General features: G+C 42.3%; 2 protein-coding genes across 2 annotated transcripts; both read right to left on the bottom strand.

Moving 5' to 3' along the window:
- Positions 1–1,351: 1,351 nt before the first annotated feature.
- rnf183 (ring finger protein 183) lies at positions 1,352–3,192 on the bottom strand. The gene is made up of 2 exons (XM_029451114.1): positions 3,013–3,192; positions 1,352–2,368 (listed from the first exon to the last, which is right to left on the bottom strand). The coding sequence occupies exon 2, from the start codon at positions 2,309–2,311 to the stop codon at positions 1,352–1,354; it is 960 nt and encodes a 319-aa protein (XP_029306974.1). The 5' UTR covers positions 2,312–2,368; positions 3,013–3,192.
- Positions 3,193–4,165: 973 nt separating this feature from the next.
- Positions 4,166–18,336, bottom strand: dhx16 (DEAH (Asp-Glu-Ala-His) box polypeptide 16). The gene is made up of 21 exons (XM_029451367.1): positions 18,041–18,336; positions 17,343–17,545; positions 16,782–17,026; positions 16,269–16,446; positions 16,110–16,166; positions 15,691–15,945; positions 15,351–15,584; positions 14,239–14,430; positions 13,913–14,023; positions 13,590–13,705; positions 12,295–12,505; positions 11,868–11,966; positions 10,970–11,122; positions 10,443–10,583; positions 10,156–10,318; positions 9,936–10,054; positions 8,942–9,009; positions 8,408–8,570; positions 7,456–7,617; positions 5,227–5,400; positions 4,166–4,942 (listed from the first exon to the last, which is right to left on the bottom strand). The coding sequence occupies exons 2-21, from the start codon at positions 17,538–17,540 to the stop codon at positions 4,814–4,816; spliced, it is 3,168 nt and encodes a 1,055-aa protein (XP_029307227.1). The 5' UTR covers positions 17,541–17,545; positions 18,041–18,336; the 3' UTR covers positions 4,166–4,813.
- Between the last annotated feature and the right edge of the window lie 657 nt (positions 18,337–18,993).

The following is an 18,993-nucleotide window of genomic DNA, read 5'->3' as shown; positions in this document are numbered from 1 at the left end:
AGAAAGTAACCTACTCAGAATAAGTACAATAACACAGTAACAATACTGAGTTAGTATTACAAGTAAAAGTCCTGCATTCAAGCCCATTATCAGCTAAATGTACAATGCATCATATTTATCAGCTGATTACAGTGGTGGATTGTACCTACATTTACTTTACCTACAAATAGGGCTACTGTGTTTTGAGATAGGACTACTTTACTTGTACTTCTACTCCACTACTCAAGGAACTGTGTAGTTTTTATTTCACATCTACTGGTAACAGTAACAGCCAGTTGTTACACTTGTAACCCTAATACAAAAGAGTCAACGTCTGGTTTCCAGATGTACATTTGTTAGGAGTTCTTCTTCAGTTGGTTTCGTTTAAATAATAACTTAAACATGTTTTGACATAAGGAGGTCAAGCTCTCCAATATTTCACATATTTCAAAAAAAGGAACATTTACAATACAAATACAACACAAATGCAATCATCTCACAACCCTTGTGTACATGATAATTATTTTATTCTACTTTTGTGAATGCTGTAATTGTAATATAATATTTACATCGTGCTATTGCAACGTTTACTTAAGTACAAATATCTGGATACTTTGTTGCTGATAATATGCTTTTTGCCATGAACATAAAGACACTCGTGCTGTCAAACAGGTTTGTCAGCCTAAAGAACCGAAGAAGGGAATTCAGAATTCAAGCCACCCTGGTCTGTTTACACCACCAGAGAGTAAAAGAAAACATGCAGGTTCCTAAAAGGCAACAAAGGCAACTTTTGACTTGGTAGAAGACAAGTGTCAGGGAACTGTTCAGGGAATCCCCACTATACTGTATTCACAGAGAAGACAAGAAACATTCAGATTAGTTTAGAAGAATAAAGTTGTTATCATGAGCTTTCAAAGTAAAAAAAAAAAAACTTTATTCAATGATACGGTGGGGAATAAAAAGCCCATTCTTGAGTGAATAGAGAAAATACGTATGTACAAATAAATAAATCATCTACGGCTATGTACAATGAGTTGGTCTATAAACAAAAGTTGTAAGAACGAGAAACCCTGAAGTGGTTATGGAAATCCGCCTGATGCAATCAAAAGATACTCAAGGCTTTTCATCACCGAGTTTAGTGATTTTCAACATTTACAGCTTATGTTTAGTAAAGAGCAAAACAATCATGCATACATGTTTAAAAAAAATGTTGCCGCTCTGGTTTTCCTTCATGTCCTGACTTCACTGCAGTGCTTCGTTTATTCTTCACCAAGAGGACAAAAGGATCACTGAGAATCACAACAAGGTTTGTGTGACATTCTCTCCCTTCACTTTAGTCTCAACTCTACAGCCTGTCCACCCCTGACCCCCTTCAGGGTCCATTCCCCGGGGGGCGGTTTAATGTGCCGTTCCCTGCTTGTTCAGGCCTCCCGTGAATAATCACATTCGGTATGATCACAAAGGCCAGAATCCCAACCAGCATGAGCGCCACAGTGATGGTGATGATGGACGCCACCACAATGTAGTAGCACTGGTCCGAGCGGAACAACCTGCGCAGGCGACCTCCGACCCTGTTTGGAGGCCTGCCTACGTCCACCATAGTGGTGGGGGCTATTCCCTGCTCTAGTGCACTCAAGTGGAGGTCACCACCTGCTGTCACCTGGCCACTCTGGCTCTTTTTAGGCAGGGAGAAGAAATTAGACTTGGACGGGCCGCTGTGAGGATGGTTCTTCAGGAGCAGTTTGCCCTTGCTGCGCTTGAATCGGATGGACAGCATTCTCTGCATGTCTGGTGGGAGTTTGCCTATGATGTCCTCATTGTTGCCCAGGCGGGGCAGGTCCTGGCCGTGGGGCAGCTCGGTCAGCTCACGACACACGGGGCAGCACAGGGTCTTGAGCCGAGGAGAGATGACGTTGATGCGAGCAAGGCACTCCAAGCAGAAGGTGTGACCGCACGCCAGCAGTTTCGGGGTCTTGAAGATGTTATCGTATGAGCAGAAACACACAGCGCACTCAGTGTCCTCCACATCATCTTCGGGGGACTTCATCTTCCTCCTGTCACTCTCTCCCGCTTTCCTGTCTCGTCTCCGGGTCTCCTCACTCCTCCCCCGCTGCCTCCTCTCTTCCTGGTGCCTGTCTCGTTCTCTCCTCCTGCCTCTCTCCACCCTCTCCGAGTCGATACTCCTCGATCTCCTCACCTTTGCAGGCTTCTCCTTCTTCCACATGTCCTCCTTGCTGTTCTTCTCTTTCTGGCCGAGTTTGGGTTTGACGTTGGGGGCCTGTCTGGCCTCATGGCTCCCATCGGGCCTTTGTCTCTCCCCATCATCGCTCATGCTGGAGGGATGATGTTAGAGGTAGAGTGCCGACTGGAATCTGATTCCCAACCAGAGCTGTGGAAGAGTAAAGGTTGTATAAGTTCACTGGTTCCCGGAAACCAGCAGAGCAGGAAACTGACTTTAGGAATGTACCTGCACATTGCTGTTTGACGACGATGAAGCAATAATGCCTAATCTCTTGCTATCTAACCTCTCTGTTGTATTGAAACGCTATCTGTTGATTTCATTCATTTATTCAACATGCATGTGGCACTTTTGCCTTGATAATGACTCGCTGTATTTGTTTAATAGGCTTTCCTGCACAGAAATCATCAGCAAACATGAGAACTGCAGAACTGGAAGTGCTTCTTATAGATTTAAGAAAATGGGAATATTTTACGATCCTGCGGTCCTAGTGGGTTAAAACCTATAAAGTAAAACTCAACAAAGGGTGACTCGGCTTCACTGTTTTGAAAAGTCAAAGCAAACATTCCAAGATATCTGTCCATCTTACAAAATCAGTCATTAACTCAAAGCTTTTAACCTGCAGGAGGCACAGTTAACATTTTAGCAGCTGATTTCCTTCAACTTTAGGTTTAGTTGTAGGTTACAAGTGTCTGTTCATTAAGGATTTAGGGGCTTTTAAAATAAGTGAAGTTTGCTAGCTAAGAAAAACTAACAAGAAAGTAAATAATTATACAGAATTAGTACACACCTACCTGCTAGATGAATGTCGAATCACGTTGCCAGAGATGATCGCACAAGTAGAATAATCCTTTTGTGTATCAGTGCAGTAAAAACGTGCAAATCACCAAACTTCATTACTAAAAAAACAACAACTTTAAGATTTACTCTGGAAGTCTTTTGGTCTCTCTGCAGTTCCCGTTCTCCTGCTCTGGTAGAATATTTCCTCTCATATCTTGTTTTCTAATTAAAGCACAGTACTGCCTCCTCTGAACACTCCCCCTTTTCTCTCATCTGGTCGGACCAGTTGGACCAGCTGTGCCAGTGCTTCTTCATATTGTGTGTGTGTGTGTGTGTGTGTGTGTGTGTGTCTCAGCTGTTATTAAATTTACAAACCAAACAGACAATTCTCAGCATTTGTTGTTTAACTGAGCACTTATCAGATATGGTGTGGTATGAAGGGTCACATGATTTATTTTTGCTCTATGCTACTTTATGTGTAATATGAATCAAGAGGAACAGCAGTTACTGTTAGGAAAATTCCACCGTCGCTGCATAAAGAGACAGGTTCAGTACTGTCAACACCGCAGGTACCAGCAGCTCATACCTGTCATACCTCCAGCGCTCTTAACAATCTGTGGGTTTACACCTGAACAAGAGCAGCTGCGTAACTTAACCCTTCTCATCTGAGCTTTTTTAATGACCGAGAATACACCCCACCTGAATGTACAAAGACCTTTAGGGCCAGAACTGAGTTTAATATTTACAGCATTAACAAAAAGAAGAAGAAGCACAGAACAGCTCTCCCTCAAGACTGCTGTGTCACTCTTTGTGTAATTAAAACATGCTGCTGTATGACGGCCCCTGAAGGCCCCGAGAGGTCAGTAGTCTTATGAAGGATGCACATCGAGTCACACTTTGTATTGGCTTACAAGTTTGAATAGATGTGCTAAAAGTGTTTGATAGTGATTTGGTAAAGTATGTCTACAGAACGTACACAGTTCCTTTGTGGCACAATCAGCATGACGAGACGATTTCCAAATGCGTGTAAATATAACTTGTTGAAAATAGTAGTGAACTTCCTGGTGCATTCCAAACCACAAAGAAACCCAAGTTGAATCTTGAAAAAAGGTCGTAAACACCAATGTGGTGATTAATTACCGAGCTGCAAAGCAACTGACAAAAAACAAGTGATTGTAAAACTTTATTGAGTAGAAAAAATGAAAACAAACAAGATAAGGAGCCTCACACATGAGTGAAACTCGTTATTTGGAAATGAGTCTTTTCAGCCTGTTGGAGGCTCCTCTCTAACTCGCACACTTTAACAGTGTGCTGGTTTCACAAAAACCCAATTTGACAAAAGTCAACAAAGAGTCTGGTGACCGAGGAAAAAGCACCTGGAGCACAAAGCAAGACTCTTGTTCTTTAACGAGTAGAAAAACCCACCCAGTGAGTCAGTACTGCTGTTGCTAATGCAGGAAACTCAGATCCATTAATGTTTCCTTGTTGTGGCTGGTTTATGATTAAACCAGTCTTGAGTTTGTGACATGTGACACTTCTCACCCGTCTCTCTGCTCCATGTGTGTGTATCTGGCTACTTTGTGCAGCCAAATTTGGTCCAAAATGTCATCTCATGCTCCACTAGAACCTGAAGACACAACGGTGAAGACAGAACCGTGTAGCTGCAACTACATTTTCAACAGCTTTCCTTTTTAATGTTATGCAATTTCCAAACTGTCGAAGTCATTTTTCTACTTTCACTCCGCCCTGAGAGAGGAAGGGAGTCTGCACCGGCACTTTTCATTTACACCATCTGCCCCCTGAGCCTCGGTCTCTTCAGCCCAGCTCCTCTTTTGTTTTGCCCAGCTTGCGGGGCATCTTCTTGCTGCTGCTGTCCTCCAGCTCTTTGCTCTTGTAGTAGTGAGGAGCCACTTCAAGCAGCCAGGCGCTGTCTATCTCAATAACCTGCATGCAAGAAGGGGGGGATTCATCAATATGTGGATCTATAGGAAGTTAAATATTGTACTTCTCACACTTCCTCATTAATGTGCCGTCTCATTCCCACAAGCAAGTTCTGGACTCAATGAAAGGCGTGACTGTTAGTTGTGTTTTAAACAATAACTTGTTCTGTGGTTCATGATTATCTTCTACATTAGCAGATAAGCTTCAGAGTACAGCTCCTACGTATCATCTCCAAACTCGGCCAATATATGAGGGAGATTTAGGTGAGTATTTAAAAGCAGACCGACCTGTCTCATGAACTCCTTGGTGGTGAAGACCAGCTCGTGGTAGATGAGCCAGCGGGGCTGCTCCTCGAACAGACAGCTGTTGGGGTGCACGTACACCGTCTGCTGGTGCTTCACCGTCTTGTAGCCGCCTTTGCTCAGTCGCGCCGTGTGATAGAAATATCCTGCAGTCACCGCCTGGGAGAGAGACAAGAGAGGGGTTAATAAAAAGATGATTCCTGATTCATACAGTTTGACTGTGAATGTTTCATTAATATGCGATAAAGCACAGGTCATGGGACGGGTTTTGAACGGCACAAAGGCTAATTTGACTTGTTGATATAGTCGCCATCCTGTATTTTTTACACTCAAAAAGTAAGCTTTGTGACGGCGCTCCTTTCAAATAAAACAATTATGTTTTAAATAGTTTATTTTGTATGAGAAGTAGGAAGATGTGACGATGTTTATGATGATACCATGTTGACGATTGTGCTATGATGATTGATCCCTTGCTTATTGCATAGTCATACTCTGCGTTGATACTTATTAGATGTTATTGCTGCTGTGTTTTTGTACACTGGAAACGGGAAAGCTGGACACCAGTGACTACTGTTGATGGACTTCTCGCCCGCTTGTATCCAGGTCACTTCCCATCACTCTAAGTGACCCTAAAGAACTTCAACTCAAAGCATTTGCTAACAGATCCCATCCAAACGTAACACACTTTTCCAACCTTGTTTTCACAGATGCACACAAACTGTTCACACCTACTGTGATCTAGGTCAGGCGGTGAAGGGTGTGTTCACAAACCTGATGCTTAAAGCGACAGCCTGAAACTGAAATTCAGCTGAGAGATAATATCTATCACACTCCAGTTCTGCAGGTGGGAGAAGCAAATCTATATTTGTCTGTCATTTAGCATTAAAATACTATCAACATTTTCAAATGACTCATTCACTTTCCTTATGTTTGCATAGTGGCTTAAAACAGGGAACGCACACAATGTTCCTGAAGCTAACAAACACAAAAACTAATAGGTGTTTAGAAAAGTGTCAAATATGAATCAACAAGACCGTCTAGATTCTAATAGTTGACACAGGCAAAGGTGACATGTGAGGGAAAAAAGGTGTAACCCAACTAACAAAACAAACGCCCTTTCTTATCTGCGAACAACACATGCAGACACGGTTGTAAGACGGCACACAGCCTCTGTTCGCTGTTTTAGGTGTTACATTTCCTTGAACATTTCTTATTTGCAGAACTATGTGTTTTTTCTAGAGCCCAGTATGTTGATGAAACTCTCTTGTGAAAAGTGTTCTTCAGCAAAAACTGACTATATCCGAGGGTGGTCTTTCACCTCCCTATGGAGACGGACAGGATTCAGATTTGAGGGAACAACAATTCCCAAAGGTGATCATGCTGACGGGCCGGTTACAGCTGAAGTAAGCAGCTTGGTCTTCTGTGTGTTATCAGTCCGGCCTCCACTGGGTCGAGTTTCAAACACTCATCTTAAGTTGTTAACCATGAAATGTTGAGCATGAGGTGGAGCCAACAGCTAATAGGAAGCAATTAGTTTGTGTCTTTTTTATATATTCTTTAAATGCATCATCTTCACCATGTTTTGAACTTTCTCGTTCCCTTTCTCCACCTGAATTACCGTGTGTATAGAGTAATAGAAAAAAAGGGGGAATATCTACTAAAAATAGACTGCTTTCCCGTTGCCAGTAGACAAGTATGCCTTTGTGTTTATTTATTTCTCGTGTGTCACATTCGACTTCACAAACGCTCTGGGGAGTTACTTATTCAGTCTCTTGAACCAGAGTTGATGATTGTTGGAACAGTGTTCTGTCGAGTTCGATGAAGTGTGTTTTACGACGATCAGCAAGGTAAAGTTACTGTTGGTGGCTTTGAGGAGATCCTATTAATGTTTTGTACGTTGATAAATTATAATATCTGTCCAAATCCAAATTTATATATATATTTATACATTTATATTCACTTCAACACGCGACACATAGCATCGCAACAAAAACAAACAAACAAACAAACAAACAAAAGAAGTCTCCAGCCGGGTGTCATGTTTCCATCACTGCCGATCGGAGCTGGAGCTGAGAATAACCTTGACCACTGCAGAGTCAGTGCCGTGTCATTTGTCCCGGGAATGAAAGCGGGTTGTGACCGTTCCCACTTAAGACAGGAGCCAGATGTTAGTGGGTTTTTAGTCCAGTGGTAAGGGGCTTCAGCATCACTGACCTTGCGAATGGGCATGCTGTCTCCATCGGAGCTCACCACCTCCACCTCAATACGATCCATCAGACCCTCCAGCTGGTCCCTGACGTCCCGGGCTCTTCTCATGGAGCGGAACTGGATGAAGTTCTCATAGCACCACTGTGTGGAGTAATCGCTCTCCAACCACTGAGGGAGAAAGACATCATGACCGCAGTTAGCGCAACGTCTCAGGGCTGAAACAGTGGTTCCCAACACGGGGGTCTGGACCACACAAGGGTTCGGAAGATGGAATTTGAGGACTTGCGAGATGTATAACAGGAGGAGCAAATGATACAGATGGTCTGTCCACCACCTTGGTCCAGACTGAAATATCTCAACAACCATGGGATGGATTGAGATAACATTTTGTACACACATTGATGTTCCCCAGAGGATGAATCCTACTGACTTTGGTATTCCTCTGACTTTTCCTCTAGCGCCACCAACAGGTTCACATTTGTAGTTCACAGTGAAATGTCCCGACAGCTATTGGATGGATTGTTAGGGAAGCCGAAAAGGTCGGGAACTGTAAACAGTTGCTGTACAGCACTGCAAAGAATAATACATAAGCCAACATGAAGCCAATTCAAAGTGTCCTTATTGTCACTATATGTCATTATAAAATCCTGTCCTCGAAGTAATGACTTTAAAAATAAGTTACAGATTATATTCTTTTTAAAAGGTTGTAGTTCATTACTGTTGAGCCGGTCTAAAAACAGACAGATGTTAGGAACACAGAGTTCCTAACATCATATTTGGATGCCACTTCATGCAATTCATAACAGAAATACAGAAATAAACATTAACACTAACACTAACTCTACATTAACTTCAGAAAGACGGGTTTTCTTGCAGGCGTGTATTGCATTACACTGAACAGCTGTACCCAATAGATTGGTAACTCGAGGTGTTTTAAACACATCTGCTGTGTTTATACCTGCGTGTAGACGTTCAGCAGCACCAGGTGGTCTCCCCCCGGCACCACAAAGTTCATCCTGGCGTTGTCGGCGTGCACCACCTTGTCTTTAGGCCGGTAGAAAATAGAGTTGTTCACCGACAGCATGGCGGCTATCGTCAACACTTCCTCCGAACACTTGTACCTGGAAGGAGGCAGAGACGGAAAATGTTTTAATAGAAACATATGAAAATGCAGAGAGCAATCATCCATCTTAATTATACAAGATTTTCTTCTTTTGGTTTGTCTGTCAACATCCATATTGTCCGTATAAAACCTCCTCCATAACCTGGCAATACAAAACTTATTGCACAAGTTGGAGCATAGGAATAACTTCATTCCTGGAGTAACGTCTATGAGCCCAAACTCCAGCTGCATAATCATGAACTGGAAGAGTTTTGTATATGTAATAAAACCAATGTCTCTGATTAAATACACCTTTAACTTCATACAGCTAACGCATCCTGTCAAATTAACATATAGTGAAGGATTAATCTCATCAGACTGGAGACTTACTGCTCGGAGGCCAGGATCATTTTACTCAGCATGGGGTCCACCGGGAGCTCAGCCATTCTGCGTCCCAGCTGACGCCCAACAAACAAGAACAAACAGTTAAAAGAAAAACCATGAAAGAATGAATTCATTCATTCATTAAATCAACAATAACCTGTGAAACAGTAGACAGCAGCGATGCAGTCAGCCACACTCTCGATAATCACTGATCAACAAGACGAGCGTGGAAATAAAAAGCTTTCATGTCATCTCATGAATCAGCACTTTTCATCAAGAGTCACGCAGGCCAGGAAACATCCTCACAGGCCTCAGGTATGTGCACTACGTCATGCAAGTATGCAGGCGAGCGGAGTCAAGATGGACGTCAATTATTTGTGTCAAAGCAAAAGGTTACGGATCTTGTTACTGTGATAAAAGTTAAGAATATAAAAGATGCTTCTTCTTTTTGCTTATGCCCCTGTTGAGTTGACCGCGGGAAGATGATGGATTGGGTGGAATAATGAATTGCATTGATGCTCGATGGGACAATAACTTTGGGAATGTGAACGTTTCTTCAGGGGTTAGAGTTACAGAAATACTTGTTTTTTTGTTGGGAATAGGAAAACAACTTGTAATAAACACTAGAAAATGGGACAAGTGTCAACTGATAGAGTAATAAAGTCACTGCACACATCATTTACAAACTCACATTTCTTTTCATTAAGTAACTTAAGTCTTTTAGCTCCGTTTTTGGTCTCCGCTGACTCCTGAGAGAAACATCTGGCTCTTTAGCTGCTAAATGTGGGTTCACCAGTTAGTCGCTAAGTTTGTCTGTCTGTCTGTTATGTGGGACTTTAGAGACGTTTCACTAAAAACAGCTTCCTGCTGCAGCCGAAAACAAAGTTATAAGAAGGAACCAAAACAGTAAAGTTGTGGGCTGCTCTATATTTTCATCACTCCAAGCGATATCGATTATAGCTGCTAGTAAGTGTGATAAATACAGGCCTTGAGATTGTACCTTGGTTAATTCTCCCAGGTGGTTGAGCGCTCCCAGGGCGTAGAGCTGCTCCAGCGCTAAGACCAGCGTCTCGTGAGGAGGTGGGTCCATGAAGTCAAAGTGAATGAGGTCATTGATTCCTGCAAGCAAAAAGTATTCGCTTATTGCACAGCCACATCCGTCAAATAACACCACAACATCATTGCATTGTGTCCCACCGAAGGGCTCGTCCTCCTCTTACCTAGACTCTTCAGCAACAGGACTACATTTCCCAAGTTGGTCCTCTGAATCTCGGGCACAGACGATTCCTCCATCTCATGTTTAAAGGCCCAGGCTGTGTAAAGCCTGAAACATTTCCCGGCAGCCACTCTGCCTGCACGGCCTGCTCTCTGGTTGGCCGAAGCCTGAGAGCGAAACAGAAACACAAAGCAGGAGGCGGCAAAAAGTTTAGAACCCAAAACAGAGACCAACAAAAACATGTGCGTTCACTTCCCGCTCGTTAAACTCTAATAAAAACAGAGTGTTTACCCGAGAGCAGGGTGTGACAATGAGGGACTCCATGCCGGTACGAGCGTTGTAACTCTTCTGCTTGCAGAAGCCGGGGTCAATGACGTAGATGATGCCATCTATGGTCAGCGAGGTTTCTGCTATATTGGTCGCCACCACCACCTGAGATCCATAGAGAAGAAACACACACAGATAAAGGGAGTGAGCGCCGCTCAAACAAAGTAGAAGGAAGATTCAATGTTAACAAAGATGTGATGGAAACAACAAAACAAGGCTTTAATCGTTTGAACAGTATTTAAAAAACTTAAGTCTCTATAACAAATCTGATTGTACTCCAGCAGCCAGAGATAGAAATAACATGGACATTTAATCCGTCTTATTACACAGCTGACACAGTAAACGGATAACAGAGTTATTGTCTTCGTTTCTCAAAGAAATAAACTTGTTGTCAGTTTACGGTGAAATTTGACTCCTACAGTGACCTACTACGTCCAGGAAACAATGACAGTTTCTTAAGTATTCTGCACAGGAACGAGTCATCGTCTCACCTTGCGGGCTCCAGGTGGAGTAGGGTTGAAGATCTTCGCCTGCATGTCCGATGGCAGGTTGGCGTAGATGGGAAGGACCAGCAGCTCTGCGATCTTAGAGCCGAGCCGCCTGCATCTCTCCTGGAGCAGCTCGCAACACGCTTCGATCTCCTCCTGCAAGAAGCACAAGAAGGTTAAAGAGTGGACCAACATCCTGTAGCAACATCCCTCAGTAAATACAGGCGAAGTGAACAAAGTAACTTAGGTCGCTTTCAGTGATTGTATAGGTGGTCTGCTTAATTTGGTCCAGAACAAGGAAAGAATTCTACATAGTTGCCTTTGTTCGTATCTAAAGTATTACATTACCAAAGTAGATTGAAGATAATTAACATAGCTGTTAAAAATTAGGCACTTTAAACCATCTTTTCACCTACTTGTATGTATACAAGTTATAGGTTTGCCTGTTGTCCTTGTTTTTATATTCATGTTCCTGAAAAGCCAGAGTCACATTTCTTGTATTCGCACAAAACTTGACCAATAGAGCGGATTCTGGTTCTGGTGCGGCTCATGTTCACTTTGGCTTTTTACAAACACACCAAGAGCGGAGAGGAGTACACAAGTGGGAACCACCTGTATTGTGCCTCCTTTTCAGGTCTTGATACGGTTGTTTAGTCGGCACAAGAGATTGTTTGGCACCTTTCACTTCAGCCTGAACAAAGTGAACTGAACAGGTGAAGTTGTTTTGAGCCGAACTAAACAGCACCATTAGACAACCACTGTGGTTACAACCACGTCTTTAGTGCTTATGTTGCAAACAAGGCTACGAAATTATGAGATAAATATATCTTAAAGTGATTCAGTCCAAAATCTCCCATTACATTCATGTCCAAAACTTTGAATCTCTTGACATAAACAATACCTGTCCAGTGAGGAAGACCAGACAGTCTCCGGTTGGCTGAGTGACGTGGATCTGTAGCACCGACACCACGCAAGCTTCCAGGTAGTCTGCCTCCGGAGCCTTAACAACACAACACACACATCCATATTTCTTTCGTTAGATGTTTTTGGAGCAGAGGTCGTCGAGACTCATTTGACCCTGAGAACCTTTACCACGTTTGGTCTTTCTTTCCGTCTGCTTTTGAATTTGACTGATAGCATTTCTTCTTTTTGTTTTTATATCGCAATAATATGATCATCATATCCCGAGAGCCCTGTTTGGGAGGATTGTCTTCTTTTGTAGCCGGGAAAAAAAGACTACAATTATTCATTCAGTGTTTTTATATCACCGTCCCCTTTTTGTAATATATATACTGCATTAAATATTTGAGTTATAAGCTAGTTCCTACTTTAGTGTAGAAGATATCGACGGGGAACCTCCTCCCAGGGATCCTGAAGACAGGCGCGTCGTCAAAGAAGCAGGAGAAGCGCTCTGTGTCCAGAGTGGCGCTGGCCACCAGCACCTTCAGGTCGGCCCTGAACCTGGCGATGTCCTTAATCAGACCGAACAGGATGTCTGTGTGGAGCGTTCGCTCATGGGCTTCATCGATGATGATCACACTGAAGGGAGGATTGAACACAACACACACGGTAATAAGTACAGGAACCATATTCACGTGTAATGTCCACCTGCAGAGAGGAACTGTGGGAAGTTTACGCTGTAGAGCGAAGAGGATGATGATGCAATTAACATCTGAACAGGTTTGCTATTCTGCCATCGGCATGAATAAGTTATAGACTTAAGGTCTACGCATTGTAATGATATTCTTTAAAGCAGAACAAGTGTGAGTTTAAATCATGATCTGAAGAATGTGACAAAGTGCCTGCGTGTGGGGAGGGGGGGTGTTAAGAGTGATGGCTCATTTAAGGGTTGAATACATTACATTGCTGGTGAAGTGCTTATTCTGTGATTGATTAGAGCAACAGTGGTTGACGTATCTCGAGACGGAGGTCTTTGTACTGGGGGGCAGGTTAAATAGCGAGGCACGGGAAAGTCGTGCGAGGATCTATCTTTTGAAAGCGCCGTGGCCCCGACAAAGAGAGGGCGGTGAGCCCGGTAGAGACGGTCGCCTAGCTCTCGTGAATGAAGGCCAGTGGTTAAAAGGTGGTTAGAGACGACCTGACCTGCTCCTCTCTCCTTCCCCGCAGTTCTCAAGAGAAAGAGGCTGCGCAGGGACCCACGGAGGTAACCGGACACCGGAGCAGAGGCTGCTTTTGTTTCAGATACTGATCTGTAACAGAGTCTCTGACCCATTTTGATTTGTGAGTGCCACAGGCGGTAGATTAGTGAATTTGCAGAGAGCAGCTTATTTAGCGTATTTCCATTGAACAAACTTGTTGTTTGTTGCTTTTCCAATTGTTTCAACGGGCAACAAATGACACGAGGAAATTGGGTTCATAAAATAAATACAGTACCCGATAATTCAAAGACCCAAACTGAAAGTTGTAATTGCAAAGTGTGATGAGGGATTTGATCAGGAACACAAATGTAGAAAACCTTTAAAAGAAAATATAAAGAACTTCTGTCTGCAAAGATAATGCTCAAATGACAACAAACAAAACAATCTTATACCTGTGGATTAACTGCATAGTAACTATTTTATAAAGAGTAACTCCCGGTGAGAAACACTCGTTGATTAACTACCTGTAGCTGGCGAGGTCGGGCTCGGTGAGAAACTCTCGGAGCAGCATGCCGTCTGTCATGTACTTGAGCACCGTTCTCTCCGATGTGCAGTCCTCAAAACGAATACTGTACCCCACCTGCATGAAGCAATAAAGTTAATGTAAAAAACACTGACACAAGAAACAGTCAACAATACTCTGCAATACATAAAGGAAACTAGAGAAGATGCTAAACAGTAGAAGTCAGCAGAACACAAAAACATGAATTGTAGAGTAACTTTAAATTGCCTTGAGCCACATCTAGAATTAATACAAGTGTGAGAAAGAGAAATGGGAGCAGCTCACCTCATTCCCAAGCTTAACGCTCATTTCCTGTGCCACTCTGGCTGACACTGACATGGCTGCCACTCTGCGAGGCTGCGTACATCCGATCTTCATGCCTCCTTGTGTGTAGCCCTGAGAGAGGAACAACACATTGAAGAGTAGATTCATTACTGAATTGGATTAGTTTTTAACCTTTACTTTTCCTCATTACTATGCAGTCATGCCAACTTGTAGCTAATTATGTTGCCTTTTAGTGGACTTATGTTATGCATCCTGGTCTTGGTTCTATAACTAACATGTTTAATAAGTGAGTACATGATGCTATCGTCATTATATTCTGCACTTACACTTTCCAGGAGGTACTGCGGGATCTGGGTGGTCTTCCCGGAGCCCGTTTCCCCCTCAATGATCAGGATCTGGTGCTCTTGGATGGCAGCCAACAGGTCGTCTCTGTAGGGGAAGATGGGCAGGCTGCGTCGGACCTCCTGCATGGACTGTTTCTTCAGCTCCGCCTGGGAGAGAGCCAGGGCCTCCTGATCCTGAACACAACAGAGTCAGAAGAAAAGGCCCATTTCAGTTAACTGCCATTATCTTTATCAAATTGATATAGGGTTAGAAAAGCGCTATACAAGTCTAATTTATTATTATTATTATTATTATTATTATTATTAATAAACATTTTCAAAACTGGTTTGAAATCCTGGTTTTAATCCGCGCATTCTTCTTCCTTGTGAAACACTGGTGCCTACATTACCCACAATGCAACCCAACAACCGACCGCTTGGTCTGCGACTCAGGCGTGTTATGCTAATAGCAGATAATGTAGCCTCCAGCCTCAAGTAGAGATGAGGAGCGGTGACGTCACTTGAGAAATCTGCATTTCTACTGCAGATCTAAAACTGTTGCAGGAAGTACAAATGGACTAGACCAGGGGTGTCAAACATGTGGCCCACGGGCCAAAACCGGCCCGCCAGAGGGTCCAATCCGGCCCGCAGGAGGACTGGGCAAAGTGTAAAAATGTGTTGTTTTGATCATAAAGTAAAATACTGTTCCAGATACCTGTGACAAAATGTTTTATGCCTTTGTAGATACACTGTGATCTGTAAGTTGTAACGCACATGTGTAAATAATAAACTGAGGCTTAATATTGTTGAAATGCACCTTTTTTCTTAAGAAATTTCAGGTTCATAATGTTTTGTAAAAAGATTTTCAGAATGTACTTTTTACACTAAAACGAAGGGAAACATTTGGAGTTGTTGTTATTTACAGGTTATTATGCTCTGATGTTACTGGTCCGGCCCACTTGAGAGCAAATTGGCCTTTATGTGGCCCCTGAACTAAAATGAGTTTGACACCGCTGGACTAGACGAACACTAGTACAAGTGTTTTCATCATTGGGAAAGTGAAATAAAAAAATTGAGACCCAAATAATAACGAAGAAGTACCAAATGAAGCCCACCTGTTCCGTCTGAGTTCCCTTCATAGTCATGGCAGTGCTGACAAAGTCGATCATCTCGTCCTCCTCCAGGATCAGCTGGTACTTCTCCTGCTCATGCCTCATGCCTTGCTCTCGCTCCCTCTTGGCCCCGAAGCTGAGGGAGGCCGTCTTCAGCCTCTCCTCCTCCCAGCGGCCTTGCTCTCCTCCCAGCTCCATGGGATTTTCATCCAGCTCCAAGTCCCTCTGCGGCACCTCCTGGTCAGTGGAGAGAGGGAAAGAGTTGAACAATTGAACCTAGTATGCACACAGTAGGTGACTGTTTCTGCACATTGCGTCAGTATGTCACATCCCTCGTTCTTACCTTGTTTCTCTTCTCCTCCGGCATATAGTATCTGTTCTTCCTCTCCTCCTGTTCCTTGGCACCGGCCTTTTTGTAATCTTTAGCCAGGTCTCGAAGGTTGCGTTTGTATTCCAACTCCTTTTTCTCCTTACTAGTCAGCTCATCAGTATGGAAAAGGTACTCATCGTCATTGATCTCTGCCTCCAAGTCCTCCAGCTTCTCTGCCTCTCTCTTCTTTAGATAATCCCAGCGAGAGCGCTTCCTCAACTCCGGCAACTAGAGAGGGACAGAGAATGGATCAGATACTTTAGTACACAGTTTTACTGTCTTTATTCCACAAAACAAAAACAAACAAATTGTAAGTATACATGTGATAGTGACAAAATATTCTGTTTATAAATATAACATTTTTCAGCACAAATAGAAACATGTCAGTCTACCATGTTCTTCTGACCGTCTTCAGCCATCTTCAGCCTCTTCTGGGCTTCCTCATAAGCCTGGAGAAAAACAAACAGAAGGCGAAGATGCTTATCTGCATGACATAGAGGGTCATGTCTAAACAAATGCATGAGCTGTGTTGTAATTTCCTTGTCTCCCACCTTTTTGTCAGTCCTCTCTGTTATGTTGCGGGTCTTGTCTTTGTCTTTCAGCTTCACTCGCTCGGCAAATGCATCTCTCTCTTCAATGTCCTGCTGTCGCTCTCTCTCTTCCTTCTCCCACTCTTCCTCTTCTTCTTCTTTCATGAGAGACTTCTGTTCCCCTTGGCCTGAATTGTCCCTGACATTGGAAACAAAATGCATCAAACCACTGCTGCTTCTGTACAATAATTTAGAATAGATTCAATCCTTTTATTAGGTGTCAACACTTTAATTATGACCACCCACCCACCCTGCATAACTGGTACAAAGAGCTGGATGAAACCACAACTGTAAACAGCATTTACAAATATGGGTAACTCTAAATAAATACCCTTATTCAGCCGTAACTGTTATCAGTAAATGCTGTGGTCTTTCCTGCTCTACTATTAGAACTATACACCAACACATGTTATTGAAACAATATGAAACGAATAGTACAAACATAATCAAATCAGCACAGAATATCTGGATTACCGTTTAGATGCTTCGTCCTCACTTGACGACTCGCTCGCTTTCTTCTGTCTGATATGCTTCCTCCTGTTTTCTCTGTCTTTGTCCTTGTCCTTGCTTTTCTTTTTCCCTTTCTGTTTCTCAATTACAGCTTCTCCATCGCTGTCGCTATCCTCCAGTAACGTGTATGTCTGATTCCTCTTGTCCATTTCAATGGCTTCCCGTTCCATCGCCCGGGCCGGTTTCTCAACAACCACCTTGCGAGGAATCTATAACACGCAGCGATAAAAGATTGTTAGACGTTTGACCCTTACTAAAAATGCAAGCAACTACTGCACTATTTGATGCATTTAAATTGTATGTGGATATGTTATGACAAGGAGTCCAAACTCTATTTAATTCAACTTTATTTATAAAGCACCTTTCATACAATCATGCAGCCTAAAGTGCTTCATAAAGCAAGATTAAAACAGCACAGACTAAAAAGAATAAATAGATATAATATATATATATATATATATATATATAATAATATATACAATTTTGCAAGACTAAAAACAAACAAGGAATAACAATACAATATACCTTGTCAAACAGCTCTTGCGCAAAGGCAACCACACTCGGTTCAATGTCAATCGTGCCCGTCTGCTCGAGACGAGCCACAAAGTCTTCAGAACTCGATGCTTTCCGTGCAGTGCCGATCATGAATTGAGACACATGTCTGTCACTCAACCCGAGAATGTCATGAAGACGGTCATTCACCCACTGCTCTAGATTGGCCATGATGCCTGTTGAGGGAGCACAACACAAAAACATCCTCAATGGGGGTGTATATGTAAGACATGTGGTTGAAGAAAATGCTGGCTACAACCGAACATCCTTTGTACAAGTCTGTAAAATTAACAACCCAGTAAGGGTCACATGGCTGTTAAGTTTTCTAACAATATAACATTTACAAAGCTCATTGTATTAAATCAAATAGTATAGTTATTATTACTTGGCCAATACAGCTGAATCTGATTCATCAATGCAGTTACCAGGAAAGTAAAGTGACACAGTACTATGCAAACTGGGTAAAAATTATACTAGCTCACGTTATATACTAGCTACTAACTATATTCTTTGACAGTTCACTTTTCAGACCTTCAATTTCAATGGTACACTAATGAGCTATTCTGCTTATTTGTTGGCAGCCTGAGTGTTTAGATTGAAAACGTGTGTAATGAAAAGCACTAACTTAGAACACTTTCTTTGAGGCCAAAGTCCTCATTAACTTCACTTACCGCTTTTCAAAATGCTCAAACAACGTTGTTGTTATGGTAGAAGTAGCAGGCTGTGAGTTAGCTAGCTCAGCTAACTCCAGCTACAAGTGACGCGTTAGCTTGAGTCACACCTCACAAGCTCCCCGTTAAAGGAAACATCCCTTCTTAGCCGTGTATAAATATTTATTTATGGCTTGATTGTTCCAAACAAAACACCACATACATGAAATTATTAATAGATGTTTTGTAAATTTAGCTCTACACACGCTGAAACCGGAAGCGGAAACACGTCATGTTAAAATGACAGAAGAAGAGCTGCGTCCGGGGCTGCAGCGCTTACTGCCCCCATGCGGCCATCTCAAAAACAACAAGAGCATAGTATTTTATTATTTCAAAATCAGAATAATATTTATTGCCATGTAGATATAATTCGCCTTTGTGTTTGGTGCATACAATACATATTAATAGAAATAAAAATACTACTAAAGTCAAGAACATACATTTCGAATAGAAATATAGAAAAAAGACATTATAAAAAATACTATTACACATATTTTCAATATAGCTTTAATAAGTTTGTGTGCGGAAAAGAGTTTTAAAAGAAGAATACATCCATTTGAACATTTCCTCACACCATATAAGTAAACAAGCAGTGGTGGAAGAAGTTCTCAAATCTTTATCGTATATACTTTGGTAAAAGTATACTGTAGAAATCCTGCTGCATTCGAAACTTCATCAGGCCCACGTGAGTAAAAGTACAAAAATATTAGCATCGAAATATACTTTAAGTATAGGTAAAATGACTCTATATGCAGAATGGACCATTTCAGAACAATATATTATTGGATTGTAATTACTGATTCATTAATGTCTACATCACTTAAATGTTGCAACGGGTGAAGGTGAGACCTATTTTAATGACTTTATTTTCTGCTGCAGGTTGTGAATTCCCCCCATGTATCAATAAAGTGTCA

This window comes from Cottoperca gobio, chromosome 16 (assembly GCF_900634415.1).
Source record: "Cottoperca gobio chromosome 16, fCotGob3.1, whole genome shotgun sequence".
In the NCBI taxonomy this organism is placed as follows: Eukaryota; Metazoa; Chordata; class Actinopteri; order Perciformes; family Bovichtidae; genus Cottoperca; species Cottoperca gobio.
The sequence above is the reverse complement of the archived record's forward strand: the minus strand, read 5'-3'. Positions and strand labels throughout refer to the sequence as shown.